This window comes from Varroa jacobsoni, unplaced genomic scaffold (genome assembly GCF_002532875.2).
Source record: "Varroa jacobsoni isolate VJ856 unplaced genomic scaffold, vjacob_1.0 scaffold_773, whole genome shotgun sequence".
In the NCBI taxonomy this organism is placed as follows: Eukaryota; Metazoa; Arthropoda; class Arachnida; order Mesostigmata; family Varroidae; genus Varroa; species Varroa jacobsoni.
In genome coordinates, this window is record NW_019213675.1 from 94,832 (window position 1) to 111,240 (window position 16,409).

General features: G+C 40.2%; 3 protein-coding genes across 9 annotated transcripts; 1 reads left to right on the forward strand and 2 right to left on the reverse strand.

The window, feature by feature from the left end:
- Window positions 1-1,799: 1,799 nt before the first annotated feature.
- Sqor (Sulfide quinone oxidoreductase) lies at window positions 1,800-7,543 on the reverse strand. Of its 5 annotated transcripts, none has more exons than XM_022838701.2 (5): window positions 6,509-7,543; window positions 5,495-5,596; window positions 4,971-5,246; window positions 3,768-4,626; window positions 1,800-2,094 (listed from the first exon to the last, which is right to left on the reverse strand). In XM_022838701.2, the coding sequence occupies exons 3-5, from the start codon at window positions 5,238-5,240 to the stop codon at window positions 1,934-1,936; spliced, it is 1,290 nt and encodes a 429-aa protein (XP_022694436.1). In that variant the 5' UTR covers window positions 5,241-5,246; window positions 5,495-5,596; window positions 6,509-7,543; the 3' UTR covers window positions 1,800-1,933. The 5 variants fall into 5 exon arrangements, with proteins under 5 accessions (XP_022694436.1, XP_022694435.1, XP_022694432.1 ...); XM_022838700.2 differs by lacking the exon at window positions 1,800-2,094 and adding an exon at window positions 2,391-3,228 and having other exon boundaries at window positions 7,408-7,542; XM_022838697.2 differs by lacking the exon at window positions 1,800-2,094 and adding an exon at window positions 2,391-3,228 and having other exon boundaries at window positions 5,495-5,586; window positions 6,509-7,542.
- Window positions 7,544-7,804: 261 nt separating this feature from the next.
- CaBP1 (Protein disulfide-isomerase A6 homolog CaBP1) lies at window positions 7,805-11,284 on the forward strand. Its single transcript, XM_022838695.2, has 3 exons — window positions 7,805-8,019; window positions 9,211-9,391; window positions 9,667-11,284. The coding sequence occupies exons 1-3, from the start codon at window positions 7,936-7,938 to the stop codon at window positions 10,728-10,730; spliced, it is 1,329 nt and encodes a 442-aa protein (XP_022694430.1). The 5' UTR covers window positions 7,805-7,935; the 3' UTR covers window positions 10,731-11,284.
- LOC111263540 (transcription factor E2F5) lies at window positions 11,089-16,395 on the reverse strand. 3 transcript variants are annotated; one of them, XM_022838704.2, is made up of 7 exons: window positions 16,272-16,395; window positions 14,523-14,632; window positions 14,179-14,319; window positions 13,732-13,843; window positions 12,946-13,212; window positions 12,240-12,389; window positions 11,089-11,913 (listed from the first exon to the last, which is right to left on the reverse strand). In XM_022838704.2, the coding sequence occupies exons 1-7, from the start codon at window positions 16,380-16,382 to the stop codon at window positions 11,776-11,778; spliced, it is 1,029 nt and encodes a 342-aa protein (XP_022694439.1). In that variant the 5' UTR covers window positions 16,383-16,395; the 3' UTR covers window positions 11,089-11,775. The 3 variants fall into 3 exon arrangements, with proteins under 3 accessions (XP_022694439.1, XP_022694438.1, XP_086825807.1); XM_022838703.2 differs by having other exon boundaries at window positions 12,910-13,212; XM_086969681.1 differs by lacking the exon at window positions 16,272-16,395 and adding an exon at window positions 15,518-15,830 and having other exon boundaries at window positions 12,910-13,212.
- Window positions 16,396-16,409: the final 14 nt, after the last annotated feature.

The following is a 16,409-nucleotide window of genomic DNA, read 5'->3' on the forward strand; positions in this document are numbered from 1 at the left end:
TGGAATCACCCACTTCAACCAGCATGCGTATGAGTTTCTTCCTATGCCCGAATGGAATGTTAGCTTGAAGTTAACGAACACCGCGTACAGCGTATTGGTTGACGCAACCAATGCGTTCTTCACGTCTGCTATTAGAATTCTGCTCACCGTTTTTGTGGAGTACTTTTCCTGAACCCGTGTTGCTCTGTTGAGATGGCATGGACGCTTTCTGAGTAGCTGTTCATTGTTTTTGGTCAGCAAGCCGGAAAGTAGCTAATAGAAAACACTTTTCCTCGTTATTTTCTCTCATAATATCCGTCCGGTTGGGTCGCCCTTGCTTTTAAGGATCGCTAACAGGGTAGCATTTTTTCACCTAACTAAACGTGTAACACTATGTTGCCGATGGTACATTCAAGATACTCAATTCTAGAATCTATCTAGCTAGGCTGGCGGCTTTTTTGCAGCGTAGGCTCCCATGACCTTCTATAAGCTTCCGCACAACTTTTGTAGAAAGATATCACATTAAAACAACGTGAGATCTTCTATTCCCATGAAAACGGGCATCACATACGCTATCGTATTCATTAACGCAAGCATATCCGAGAAATGGTTTACGAGGGCGAAGATGCTAATCGGACAAGCCGCCAAGCTGTCGAGGTACGTCAACCACTCTTATAATTGTCATTGTGCATCGACAATCCAGCGGGTCTCCAGCCGTGCTAGATATCTACCGTAACGATGTTGCGGTGCGCTAATCACGACAGTGCGTACGAAATTTAAAAAACCTAATGAAGCCTTGACTACTTGTACTATGATTTAACCTCGAGGCTGCAAGAGGTAGAAACGCATGCAGAAACACACGTGTTTTAGGATGGTCTGAAATTGATAACCGAAGTAGAAAGAACATTTTTTACTTCCCCCAAACCCGAAAGAGATTTTTTAAAACGGACGGATTTACTTTTTTTCCAAAAGGTAATAACCCGGTGCGAGGTGTGCTGATAGCTAAACCGGAATCCCAGGAGGCATGATACGCTCGATTTGGATGTGGTGCAAAAACAACCCTTTGTAGGATAGGCTGTACTTCAGGGCTCTCTGAAAGCCCCCAAACAGTGACGTAATCTGTTTGGGTGATATTGTACTTATTTTACTCAGACCACGCCGGCACAGGCGATGCCTGCTGTTGTTTTTAAGGGCTACCAACTTCGCGGTGCTCTTTAGAGGGGTTTTGCATGATTGTAACAACCAATGTGAACGGCGCATCGCGGGAGATGTAAGATTACCTCCTATAGACCTGTATTAGGCTTACTCTAACAGCTGGCCGACGTTCAGAATTCTTGTACGAGATCAGCACGGTCACACGTAGACGCTTCGTCGTAGCCAAGAGGAGCGGCTTACTACAGCTAATCGCGTCATCAGTGATTATAGTACAGCGAGGGCCTAGTCAAGACGCCCTTTTAACCGCTTTCTGGATACGAGGCTGAAGAGCTGCTTACATAAAACGAAACTAGGATTCAAGCAATCCGTTCTGCTCACGATGCTAGCAAGGATAACACGGGAGACGCTGGGGCAGTTCAAGAAGGTAAGGGTCTGATGGGAGCCCTTGGAGTGGCCACGTTTCGAGGACGCTAACTGATCATAAACGCGAGAAGTGTACGGGATTGTGTTGGATAACACAAGTAGGTAGTACACGCAATTTATATCTCTTCTGTCACTTCAACACATGAAATTTCGGTAAGATTTTCAGCATTCTCTTTACGTAGAATAGTATAAAAATATCACACAGGTTAGTATTTTTTTAATTAATTAAGAACAACTCTATATGTAATTCGACATAATAACATATATCTTTATATAAGGTAATAAAAAGGTAAAGTAAACCAGCTCCGAAAGGCCTGTCCACAAATCTCGCAGTTTCGACAACGCCTTCACGAACTGCACTTACATTTAATTTATTTTAAACAATTACATAAACAACGGTAATTTTATTTACCACAGATTGAGTTGGCGGTATTCCATCATTTTGCGAAGACCGTCGTATTAACGCACGATCAATTTCTCTTCCGTTTTGCACGCAGCTGCTGCTTCTGTTATCAGGTGGATTATGCTTCGAAGTACCTGGTTCAGTGTAGTCAAAAGGTAGTCATACAAATACAAACTCAAACCGGAGGGTGTCTTTTAAGATACAAAATAGAAATTTCTAGCCTCCTCATGTAGATCGACTAATTAAGGCCAAACATAAATGACCTGTTCGGTAGGGTACACTCCCTTCAGGATTATACGACATGCGCCTTTATAATTCGACGACAAATACGTGTAAAGTCTTATTTAAAAGTCCGTATCCTGCATTATTGGAAGACAACTCATATAAGAATCCATTTCTTTTTCATTTATCTAAGTAATAACAAGTTGAACACGAGTAATAACTCAAGTAACAGCTTACGTTATATATTTTTCTTATTAATAACATAAAAATAATTCAAAACCCAATTATTTATAATTAGGCTTTGAAGTCATGCATTATAATGTTCGTTTAAATAATAGTAGTTGTTTTTTGTATATGTAGTTTTCAAATCGTTAGACATATCGAGTAAGATAAAGTTTCTGATTCATATAGAAACATGCAGGGGCTCCACCCTTGATAACACCGTATTGACCGAGAATGATTTGGCAAAATAAAATCTACGATCATATCTAGAGCCATATGCCGTCCTCTTTTACATAGTAAGTTTGGGAGGCCATTGTAGCCTTCCAAACCTATTTATATAGCAAATGTTTTCAGTGCGACGCAAGTAACTGAACACTTAATAAGGCCCGTTGGACAACACTACCACTGGCTAACACCATTTAGTAACATCATACTCCTTACTACTGTTTAAGTAGGTGCTGTTATAAAAATCGCAAACAACAAACAATCATGCCCCCGATATATTAGCACATATGGTATCATTTTCTTGCCCCAAATCACGCGTAAGTAGTATTGAGTCCAGTTGAATCCACGGATTCAGATAGTGAAAAGGGGCCGGGAAGGTAATACTAATAATGGCCCATAGTTACACATAACAGACTCCTACGAAGATCCGAAGCGCATCAAGCGTCGTAGAGTCGAAGGCCCCGTCCATTTCCCTTTGACAAACAGTTTCCAATATATCGCAGGGATAACGTCTCGTTTAATATAATACATGCTCCATCGTTCTTTGCTTTGATCAATGGGGAAAGTTTCCATGGGTTCTGAGGTGAAACCATCAAACTCTGTAACAAAGTTAATGTAGACAAAAATATCATGCATTAGTAATTATAACCGTAAGTCCCGCCGCAACCTAATGTTATCTCCTGCTACTGATTTAACATGAAGATCCGTCTCTTTCTAAAATTTCGCTTTGAGAAAAGCTAGTTTGCCATCTGTAATGGTCTTATGGTGCCAAAACCTATTTGAGCGGATGTAATTTTTAGAACGCTCGTCAAGCATTCAATGTTATGCCGTAAGTACACAAAGAAGGTTCATAGTGCGGTTCGTAATAACTTGAGCCTAATTGCAAACCGAAGTTAATTTTGATGTCCTAAGGATGCCGTGCCCAACAAGCGGTTCTTAAACAATTTTATTAATCGCTTAAAGGAAAAACTCAATGCACGCTAGCCATGCCCATATAATACAAATGCAAGAATACAAGCTACATGTAATAAACACGAACAAAGAATTATTAAGCGCATTTCTAGATTCGGTTAATTAATGGAAGATAGGTACAGATTGATTGTTATTTGATGTCCTCTCTCTAAAACAAGATATTTACCGGCAAGGATACACTTATTGAAGCCAGTAGTAAGTGGACAAGATGTGTATCCGTTATAATACGCTTTGATGTCTTTGCCAGAGTTAAAGGCCCTCACATTTTCATCTAATATGGCCAATGAGGCAGCGACTGCTGCGGCAGTTTTTGGAAGGTGCGCGGTACAGTCGCCGATGGCAAACACATTCTTGAACGTGTTGTGTTGGAGCGTTCGCCTGTTAATATCGACGAAGCCTGCGCTGTCAGCTAAAGGACTCTTTGCAGTGGCCTCTACAGGAAACATCGGTGGGGTGACATGAAGCATTTCGTAATCTACTGAAACTCGTTTTTTCACATCTCCCTGTGTCTGCTCAAAGATAGCTTTTTGCTGACCTGGTTCGACCTGCACAAGCTTGTGGTGAAGGTTTACTTTGATGCCCTTTTTATTGGCAACCTGCCATAACGAATCGGCGTACTTCTTCACACCAAAAAGTACCTCGCTAGCTGTATTATAAATAAGATTCGCCTTATCCCGCTTTCCTTGCTTTCGTAGATACTCGTCGCTTAAATAGACGGCTTTCTGTGGAGCACCAGGACATTTGATGGGCGTCGATGGGTATGTAAAGACAGCATTGCCATGCTTGAAGTTGCGTAACGCACTAAAGGTTTTTGTCACCGTTTCGGGAGTGTAGTTAGAACCGACATTAGGTGTTTTTAAAGCTTCGATAAGGCCGGGAATTTTTGAAAAAGCTGGATAAATTCCGGTAGCTACGATAAGAATATCGTATTTGATTATTGTCCCAGAGTCTGTTATAACAAGATCTTGTATCGGCTCAAAACTAGATACGCTCTCCTTTATCCACTGCGCATAGAGCGGTATCACCTAAAAGAAAAGCAGAGAATAGGAATCAAAGTGTGCAGCAAATACAAGACAAGTATCGATGTTAGCTTCAGTCGCATATACGGGACTTCCCGGGAAGTTCTGTGTACGTGTGTATATATATATATATATATATTTAAAACGCAGACACGTTACATGTCGATTTTGATAACCGCATTTAGTACGGAAAATTAAACTAAACTGGCCTATATGCCCTAGATAGTCATGCGTTAAATTCCTTCTATCATTCATCAACTAAATCAACTGGCAATTATTTAACACATAGCATTTAATACATAGTGTTTTCATAAACGTTTTTAAGATTCAATCCAGTTGTTTTCAGGTACCTTTCGCATTGGCAGGCGGCATTCGTTCAGCTGCTTAAGTCCGACACCAACAAAAGTGAAGTACGGCTGATAGTAGTGAAAATCGCCGGGTTCAACGACGATGGTCTTGAACTTGTTTCCGAGAATGGCAGTCGCGCCCAAGCCACCTGAACCTCCTCCTACCACAAGGAGTTGACAATGCTTTACTAGGTTCGACGACGGTGACGACGACGACGACACGGAAGGAGTGGCCTTAGAGCGCCACGCATTGAGGACAGTGCGACCGATCATCGTTGGCTTATTGTAATGATTTTTACACAGAGGCGAAATACAAGTTGCCGTACACAAGCTTCTAACTGCCTTCTGCTTTAATCGAACGTTCGCTTGCAAAACGGTACTATACTCAAGTGCCGCAGTGTGACATCAGTTAGCTTTAATGTGATAAAGGAATTAAAAAAAATGATCTACTCAGAAGAAGGTCTTAAAAATGCATCCTAAGGGTTCACACTGGCTCATCGGTAAGCTAAAGTCGAAAATAAACTTACCGTAAAAATTACGCTATTTAGTCAGGATACAATGCCGGTGTTTCTGCCGGTGGTAGCCTTTGACTAGGTTGATGGTCTCACTGTACTTGAAGCTTGGCACACCTCATTTCATATATAAATATGACAACACAAACATTAACATCATAAAGTAATTTATTAATGAATAATTCACTAAACATTATCCAGAATGAGCTAACTATACGTTGTCAATATTATTAAATTTGACATAGATGTGGCATCAATCTCAGCAGTTACTACATCAATTGTTTTCTCTCGCTAATATATAAATGACATCTACTCATGGAAATATAAGGCAAACTACGCTTAACCAAGGATGCTGTTTTTTCTTGTAGAGCTAGCACCACTTGCATGACTCACCCAACTAAGATATATATATATCGAATTTTTTGTTCGTATGATATTATGAAGTGTATTTTGTTATTCCCTAAGCGATTCTAATAACTAGGAAAGCGCTTATCAATAACTTGAACAACAAAAAAAACCACAGAGCACTACTGTTGCGAGCAAATAATCTATACCATAATTGGTTGTTATTATACAGCAGCAGAGTAATCATACAGGATATTTTAATAAATGCAAGTTTACATAAACGGAGATTGCTTTCATGTTGTTCATGTAGCAATAAAACGCATAACAGAAAGAAAGAAACCAACTTCATCGGAAGCAATTGGAATGATATGTTTTCGATCCTCAAGTTGCACGCTTTATGTTTGAGTTTTGGGTCCGGTATCTAAATGAGGTCGAAATAACAATCATTAACAAGAACGCGATTGTATATATTAGCTATACAGAATGATTCTTGCCGCGCAAATACGATTCCCCGGAGCCTTCACGATGGAACTTTATTAATCATACTTTTGTTATCATTGGCACATATTGCGGATCAACCTTAATCTCTATACAACGGGTTCATTTAAAAGTATTAGTTTATGCCGTACTTTTTTTTTTAAAGAAACATAGCGCCAAATATCACAATTGGCATTAACAGCTCACCAAATGGACGCGCTGTTGTGCCACTATCAACAACAGATAGATGGTCCATAAACGATCATAGTCTTCCTTCCTTAAAAAGACACAGCATTTGTCTGTACGTAGCCTTCACACTCATTCGAGTAGCGTACAGTCTATTAATAGCACTTGCTATAAATCAGACTCAACACAAAATGTTTTCGCTACAAAGTCATGTATGGCCTCACAGTTCGTAAACGATAACAACATTTGATGATGTCATTTGATCGTTTACCAACAGGAACTAACACTATAGCTGCGCCGGCTACGGCGACCTTTGTTGTCCTTCGACTTAAAGGATCAGTCGTGTGCCACTGATCTAACTGCTTCAAACTTCAGCTCAAAAACATAACCAAGACCAAAATGGCTAGCATACGCTTTCTTGTATTGAAGAAACGATTCAAAATTTGATCGCGTTGACTATAGGTGGAGTAACACTTGTTTCATAGATTCTACTAGCGAATATGTGGTCCAAAGACTTTTTGATGGAGGAAAGAGCAGAACGATATGGATTTATGGACAGTTAAAACAGCAACAATGCGGAAACAATGAAGAAATGGTTATAGTCAGAAGTGGCAGATAGGTTGGAAAACTGGAGACCGTCGCTTATTCCAGACTATTAAGTGTAGACTCGATGACAATCTCGCGTATCCCAGCATGCAGGCATTGGTATCATGCTTTACACAATCTTAATACGGTTTCACCCAGCTGTGGACAAGTGAGGCAGTTTTACACACAGACCCCATTAAATGGACTACATTTACACATTTTTCGACGATACTTAAATGCCATCAATTCAAAGCATGAAATGAATGGCAGCAACGAACAAAGGCCAGCTTAACGGAAGCGACTTGATTTTAATTTGGCAAATAACTAAAACTAACAAAGACGCCAGGAAATGTGTCTTGTTGATTTTTGCATAGGCGATTTCACAGCAGAAACTATACGCTCTACATGTGGATACACTTATTTTACAATATGGAATAATAGTTCACTTCCTTCCTAACTGTCAGCAAAAACATTCTTTTAATGATGATTTTGTTGAATGGTACTCTAGCTTTGATCTTTTACTAGGCCGTCCTTTATTGCGCTTATGTAATTACAGGTGCGTCATACATTGATTAAAGGTATGATGATAATAATATTAAGAACTAGCAGTTATCACAGTTTCCATAACCTAATAACCCATTTTATGCAAGCCAATTTTAAATTTTCCCGCCATATGACGTCACAGCCAATAGGGTTTCACCACGCGGGCAGCTGACACGCCAAAGAAGCCGGTTGGTTTGTTTAGTCCGTAATCAGCACCATTTGGACGAACAGCCTTCAAGGCAGCATAGCGTTGTTCTGAGTGTGCTGAAGTTTAGCCAGAGTAGCCTCGGAAGGTGCGTAATTAAGACTGGAGCTCGAAAATGATGAGGTGTGTCTTTTTGTTGATATCTGTCTTGATATGTAGGGCGGCGGCACTGTACGACTCACGGGACGACGTTGTTGAGGTATGTGCATTTGCAGTGCAATCCTTAGATCTCTAGCTCCATTGGGAAGCATGGATGGTTGTGTATTGACGCATCGCGCTCCAAGGGATGGTGTTTAATGCGCAATCCCTTCTGTTATTTCTGACTGTTGTCACGTATAAGCAGAAATCCTTAATCCTAAATGCATCTGCGTAAACTTTTTTCTTATACAGCGATTTTATTTATAGATGCTATGTAGAGGGTTTAGTCAAAAGTACACGTTGGCTTAGCGAAACTAAACTCAACCTGCAATAAGTATTTTGTATTGTATTATTGTTGTGTAGCAAAAGGCATTTTGGGTCACTTGAATATAGAGAATTCTGCATTGCTTGACTGTTGTGATACGATATATGCGCGTTAATGCAACTCGGTGGAATAGTTACTCGTGTAAACTAGGGCCACGAACATATTTGGAAACGGCGAATGACCAAAATCCTATCAGAGTGGTTTTACCCGTACTAGTGCTTCTTTCGGAGAACTGCTTCATGGGTCTAAATGAACGCTTTGGGAAATAGTTATCTCGCATACGTTTGTCCATTTTTGGATTACTGAACAATTAAGCAAATAAAGGGCTCGATGCATTTAAGACTAAGTTAGAAAGATTTTGTTTAGAATTATTGGTTCTGTTTTGTCTTTGTTGTTAGTTTTATTGAATATAACATCCATGCTTTTGCGCACGTGTACGGCATGGCCCGTGATTCTACGCCTTTTTATTTTGCCCGTGAATTACACCTTTATTAAACCTTGATTTTACAGAACAAAAACACAAGCAATAAATCACCCTTATATATATATATCATTTCTAATTAAGAACTACAACACCTTTGATTCTTAGTGACTTGTAGGCCAAGTTGGCCCCTAAATGATAATGATCCTTTTGATTTTACTAGTAGAGTTCAGGAATATATTTCGAACGTGAAATGATTTTTCGTAGATTTACGGCAAAAACACGATTGAGAACGACAAGTCATTAAAAATCATGTTTTGCCGCATAGAACATGTGACCGCTCAGCTGATTAGTTAGACAGTGTCAATACAAGCTGACAGCGTTTTACCTAGGCCAGGGCTAAATAGTTGGCCTAGTTTGTTCCTATCGGTTTTTTTACGTCTTTAATAACATCGCGTTTCAAGAAGTTTCGACATAGTAATTGAGATAATACTTATCTCTCACAGCTGACAGACAGCAACTTCCGAAATCGGGTGCAAAACAGTGATGAAGTCTGGATTGTCGAATTCTTCGCCCCGTGGTGCGGTCACTGTAAAAATCTGGCCCCTGAATATAAGAAAGCAGCACGAGCTCTCAAAGGCGTTGTGAAAATTGGAGCTATCGACGCGGACCAACATAAATCAATCGGTCTGTTATTACCATTGATTTCGTAATATTTAAAGAGAATCGGTGATAATCGGAATCTGATGGTCTTAAAAAATAATGCTTGGAAGCTTTGTTCTTCCGAAACTAGTTCTTCTCTTTTGCAAGATAAAATCAGTTCAATACAATATCTCTTGCTAAACAAAATTCTGAATTGATAAACCGTGTCCTTTAATAATCGTACTATTCTTTCGTAGGTATCGGTATCATTTGCTGGGTTTTTCTATTTATCTAATCTGTATTTGATTGGTCCTAAACAGGTGGTCAATATGGAATTCGTGGATTCCCAACGATCAAAATATTTATTCCTGGGAACTCAAAACCCATCGAGTATCAAGGAGCACGTACCGCTGACGGACTTGTTGACGCTGCCCTGAGAGAACTGAAGAATGTTGTCAACAAGAGGCTTGGCAGAGGAAGCTCTTCTAGCGGTTCTTCTGGGACAGGAGGATCTGAAAATGATAAAGATGTTGTGCAACTAACCGCAGAGAACTTCAAAAAGCTGGTCCTTGATTCGAAAGATCTTTGGCTGGTTGAGTTCTTCGCACCATGGTGTGGTCACTGTAAAAATCTTGCACCACACTGGGCTAAAGCGGCCACACAGCTGAGGGGTCAAGTGAAACTCGGTGCGGTTGATGCTACTGTGTACCAAGAACTAGCCCAGGAATATGGCGTTCGCGGATATCCTACTATCAAATATTTCCCGGCTGGACCAAAGGATCGGTCATCTGCCGAAGAGTATAACGGTGGTCGAACTGCCGATGACATCGTTGCCTGGGCATCGGAGAAAGCGCTCGAAAACGCTCCACCGCCTGAAGTAATTCAGCTCACAAATGAAAAACTACTCATCGATGCATGCACTGATAACCAACTATGTGTGGTGGCCGTTCTACCGCACATACTTGACTGCCAATCGGAATGCCGTAATAACTTCATCACTGACCTTAAAAGCCTCGCGGAGAAATTCAAGAAGCAGAAGTGGGGTTGGTTGTGGTCCGAGGCCATGGCTCAGCCGAAACTCGAGGAGGCCCTAGAAATCGGCGGTTTTGGCTACCCAGCTCTAGCTGTGGTCAACTCGCGCAAGATGAAATACTCGCTTATGCGCGGCTCCTTTTCTTTCGACGGCATCAGTGAGTTCCTTCGGGAGGTGTCCTTCGGAAGAGGCCGTAGCGCACCTGTAGCGGGCGCCAAACTGCCGAAGGTCGAATCGATCCAAGCTTGGGATGGTAAAGATGGCAAATTGGAAGAACCAGAGGATATTGATCTATCTGATGTGTCTCTTGAAGACGATGAACCTAATCCGGCCAAGCGCACCGAGCTTTAAAAAGGCGTCTTGGTCATGAAAGCGTATACCAACAGCATGATAATTAGTCGAAGTTTTAATAAGACACCAGACTATTCCACACCGATGGCCACGCTGGTCCAGCACAGTACATGGCCACACAATATTATATTCTGTGCAGCAGATTAGCAAACTAATCTTGCGTAGTAAAACGTTGAACTGTTAAAGCAGTTCTGACAGCGTAACACGTTTTCCAAGCTTTGTCAACCAGTTGGGAATATATTACAATCCACTTGATCCTCAATCCGTACAGCTCCTGCCAATGTCTACGACAACGTAGTTCTACAACGTTGTTGTAAATCTACAAAGTCGTGGAGCACGGTACCATTGTAGTTTTGTAATTAAAGTTTTATAAAAAAAAAATGGAAGAGATAGCTCTCGCGTGGAAAGTTTATACTATTATCGTGGGTATAATAGGGACACTGAATATCGTGGCACAGATATGGAGCGCAGAGACGCTGTTTCCAGACAAGCGTATATATATATATATATATATTATATGTAAATAAAAGTATGGAGAGGCGGTATAGGGGTGATACTTTGTTTTCATTCATTATTTATTTCACATGTGATCTTTTTGTAGGTATTTACAACTTAAACGACGTGGTGAACACCCGGGTCACCGACACATATTAATAAATACATCATCAAATGTTATACCCCTCCCCAATCCTTTAGCTATCCGCCGGACTGCCTGCTACAGTCTCGCTGACGACAATTGCATATGTTCATTTTTACATTGAGATGCTGTTCTAGAGGGAGGTTTCTATACGAAATAGGAAAGTTGCCCAACTCTCTCTACGCATAGCAGTGCTACAGTTATTTGCGTGCTTGCTTGGAAAAAATTTAATCAACTTGCTCACGCAGTGCATACAAGAAAGTGAAGGGCTAGCCGCAAAAACTACAGCAACAAAATTACTATTATATACTACAACAAACGGGAAAAAGCCAGGCAAACTAATTTAGTTTTCCTCGTTGTCACGGTATCTGCACAATGGCCGAAAGAAGCTTGGAAAGCCCTCTCACTTTACTCCTCGCCAAACAAGTCACAGATCCCTTCTGCCGGATCGAGCGTATAATTAAAGTCGTTTTCGCTAGGCGCAGGTGAGAGTATGACAAACGGCGGTGGATTTGACGTTAATAGTGAATCGTACTCAATCAATGCCTGAAAAGTATAGGACAAAAATAAACAAAAACGTTTGTTGTAAAGCTTGACATGATGCGTAAGATACTATTGAAAGCAGATGGCAAATTTACTAAATAGTAAGTTTGCCATCTCGTTGTGGATTTGAGATGGTAAGCTGCCACAATAAGACATGCCGTTCATAACGAATGAGTGTAAAATGGCAGTAGTACCTTAACACCCTGAATTTTGTAGAGTACATAGATAACTACTAGCTTTATAAGATATATAGTGAATTTATCTGTGTTCATATATCCCTAATAAAAATACTGAAGCAGGGTGAAAACGAAAAAATTGTGTTAAAATACCCTCAGAATATCGTGCGGTTCCTCCTCGCTGGGGACCTGTGTACTGCCGATAACAGTTGTATCGTCGTCGTCGTCGTCTGTCTTCTTGACCTGCTTTCGCAGTTGACCTTCGTTCGCCGCTGTTGAACTTCTCCGTTTGCGGACAGGGGTCTTAAACAAAAATCGATAGTGAGTGAGGGTGGTTAGAAAGTTAAAGATGCCGTCCTTCCTTGGATGGCTTCGACGCTACTAAAAACCGACTAAAATATTTCCTAGTTATTGCCGTCCCAAAACATATATTTATGTGCGTCATGAATTTGTGAGCTGCTACTGTTACTTTCGAGGATAATACGATCGCCATACTTTCGGAATTGGCCTATTTTTGTAAATGGACAATCTGGATTCCGCAAATCGTTAAAAAAGTAGTACTTTTCTTACAGATTATTTATTATCCTCTACCATAGAATAACCTATAAAACGAGGCTTAAATTAATTGGATATTTCTGATAATGAATATTGTAGCCTGAAAATCAACAAACAGGGGCTTAGGGGCAACTTTTATCATATTCCAGATCAGGATACATAGTTAGTTAACGTGACAATAAACAAAAAACACCATATATATGTATACATATATATAACCTATTTATAATTATCTAGTTCTCATTGTTGCTCAGCACACGAGCGATACCTGCTGTTGTTCCTCTTCAGGTGGGTCAGTTCGTACTTTTTTAGCTGGGCTAAGTCGTGCGGCTTCTGTGTCAGTAAGTGTCTCCTTGATTAGGCTGTCTAAAGCGTCGCCTACATTTTGATCTGTTTCGCCGTTTCCACCCGTCGAAGTTTCGTCATTATTTCTCTCGAGTGTTGCTATATTACTCGCCAGTGCGTTCGGTTTGCGATCAATGAGATGTACGTCAATCGGGCCCATATCGCTTCGGCATTGTACCCAGAACCCATTGTTTGTTTTATCCCTAACCGAACGTGGATCAATCACCTGTAAAGCAGAAGAAGAAACATTTAAGTAATACATGCATTATTTTAGTATTTTATTTGTAATAGACTTTTTGTGACATAGTTGTAAGGTAAAAAGTATGCGACACAAGACCTCAGAAGGAATCTCCTTCTGTCATTTCCCTATATTAAACGAGAGAAAGAAGAGTATAGGTAACGCTAAATAGTTATACGTCAACTCAGAATTTTTTTAGCTCTATTAAAACAAGCACCGTGTTACTTCGTATGTTATTTAAACAATCCATCAAACTCTCATTTATCTAAAAAAAAATAGCTTAAAGCCTTCCAAAAGGAACAGATTAAAGAAAGAACCAAATATGCAACAGCTCTCATTCAAAGAATAGGTTACCGATTTTACCAAAACGCAACCGTTAATCTAGATAACAACGATGATAGTTAATTCTTTTATCAAAATTTAAGAAGCTTTTTTTTTAACATGAAAACTTCTAACTCTTTTCAATTGGCGAATATCGGAAAAAGCCATTCAAGGGTGGCTTTTTACCTTTACTGCTGTGTCTAAAGGTCCCTGCAGTGTTAACAAGCTTTCGCCACCCATCACATCCCATAGCTCACGGTACGTTACGAAGGCCTTTCCTCTGTTTGATATATCCTCTCTGAAAACAAGAATATAATAATAAAGAATCCAAGTAGGCGTATACATGCATTACAATGTGGCGTAATAAAAAATTTAACAACATTATACAGAAACACTGGAGGGTCCCAGCACTGACAAAGGGAAAAGATGCACGCTTAGATATAACTTATCCTAAACATTAAAATTACAAACAATCTTGTGTATAATGAGAATGATGGTTAGAAATTAAGTAATGGCTGGCTAAAGCCGCTATTTTACACTAAAAGCTCCAATTTTTTTTATTTTATACACAAAATTGCACGTTTTACTGAAGAAAATAGAAATTAAGAAAAAGTAAACCAGTTACAAACTTACCGAATATTGAGAATGGACTGTTTCACCTGCTTTAGATGTTCATCTAACGCCTCTTCTACGTCTTGTTGCTCTTCCACCTGCGCCGTGAGCTCGATGCGTCGCTGTGTCAATTCCTCCGTGTTACATCCAGGACCGCCGCCCCTACATAAAAAAGCAAAAAACGAAGCAGTAAGGAGCGTTTGATGCACGTAAGATTTGGAAGTACACAGTTTTGTTTCGTTAGTCCTCTAACGTAGTTTCAAAAATAACTGGTCGGAAAACATCGTAGTTCTGATGCTGCACAGTAATACATACATATTATATAGCATTTCAACAGTTTCTAGCATACGAAAAAGATCACTTACTTCCATATAATAGAGTTTTTAGTTCGTTTCTCAATTAGCCCGATTCCTTCCAGTACGCTTGTAATATCGTATATTCTGCGCTTCTGCCGAACCTCGAGAATGTCCACAGCCTAAACAATTATAAAAAAAGCTTAGCCTCAATTTATACTTGAAATACGAAGTAGAGTAAAATTGTGGTATTGAAAAATTTATAAATAACCATTTCTTAGAATTAAAGTAATCATGCCGAACTCACAAGATGGAGCAACATGTAATGTTTATTCTATCAAGTCATTCGATTGCTGGGATTTGTTATTTTAGGTTAGTAATTATAACTAAGCCACGTTTAGTTGAAATGTTGGAGTGAAAAACGTTCCGGAATTGCTGTTCTTACAGTCTGAGCTATTGTTGGCGTAAAGTAGAATTTCGTCTACGTGAAATCAGTCGAGCATCTATGAATAAGTAGCCCATGTTCGAATCTGGATATCCACTAAACAAGTTCACACTGATTTTTTCTTCAAGATCTCAACGATGAGGAATGAGCAACAGCGTCTCATCATTGAACTCTATCACCGCCAGGAGATTAAAAAAAATTTAGGTGTTGAAAAATACAATAGCTCTTTTTGTGATATTAGACGATACTGACGGTCTGTTTTACTTCTCGTAAGATACTTGATACGAATCTTTGATAGTAACGCTAATCTGAACGACAGTAAGAATAAACATTAGGCAATGTAACGGTAATGATTTTGTCTGCAACCGCATTTAAAAGACGCGCACTTGCTATCAAAAATTAGTAACGTACTTGAAGTGCTACGCCTTTCTTATCCTTAAGTAAATATATAGTTATCTTATTAACAGGCATAAAGTGCACTAATGGTTAACAAGGTTACGCCATCTCTTAGTTCGCTGCCTTAACTGCTGTACAGGGTGGTTCATGAAAGTGTCAAATTTGTTCCTCCCAGAACTCCATGATCAACTGTACGTCTTATTGTGATTATTGATGTTCGACTCACATCTTTACCTTGCTTTCTCTTTATTGATTTTTCTGTTGACCCTAAACAAAACAACATTGTAGTGAGTGCCTTTGTGTTAGGATTTCGCCCCCGTATATTTCTGACCGGCTAACCAAAGTAAGTATTAAAAGGTTCTTTTGCTAAAACGTTTCCTGCTGAAGATACATTCGTTTTTTGCACAGTGCCACAATGCACATTGCTGAAATCTATGTGTTTTGAGTTTTACGTCGGTGCCGCCGTAAGGCTGGTGGCTCCCTGCACGAAACGAAGTATGTCTATGCCGGAATTCGAATCCAGATCACCACGTGTCCCTAAGATTAGCAGGCAAATACGTTACCCACTAACCTATTACGGGAACTGCTACATGAAGGCTACCCCGTGATCTTCCGCTTAGAACGGCTGCAAACCCCTTCATAACACAATTGTTTGTGGCGGGTGCGCCGTCCAAATCGAACGTCGCTGACTCTAAGCGTCAAGATGAGGTGGTTTGTTGACAAATATGACTACACCTGGTCGAGCGTTGCTGTTGATGGCGTTAATTTCCTTTAGATCGGGGCTTCCTTCAGTAGTACCGTGAGGATCGCCCCCGCCCATCTGGCGTCGTTCTCATGTCAGGGGTGAAATTTGAACTTGGCGGCTTCATTCGGGTCCAAGACGCGGCCAACCCAAATTTGAATCGGCTCCCGCCGAAGTACCGGTGACTAGTTGGGGTCAAATCAGAACAGAAAACGATGCTTGAATCATAGCTACGTACCTGCTTGAGATCGAGTATTCCATCTTGAGCACCTTTGAGAAGATCCACAAACTTCGTAGTTAACAAACCAAGCGATTTATCCGCTCGGAGAAGATTAGGGTCCGCCGCCATATTCAATGTTGCTGTCTGTGAAATGTT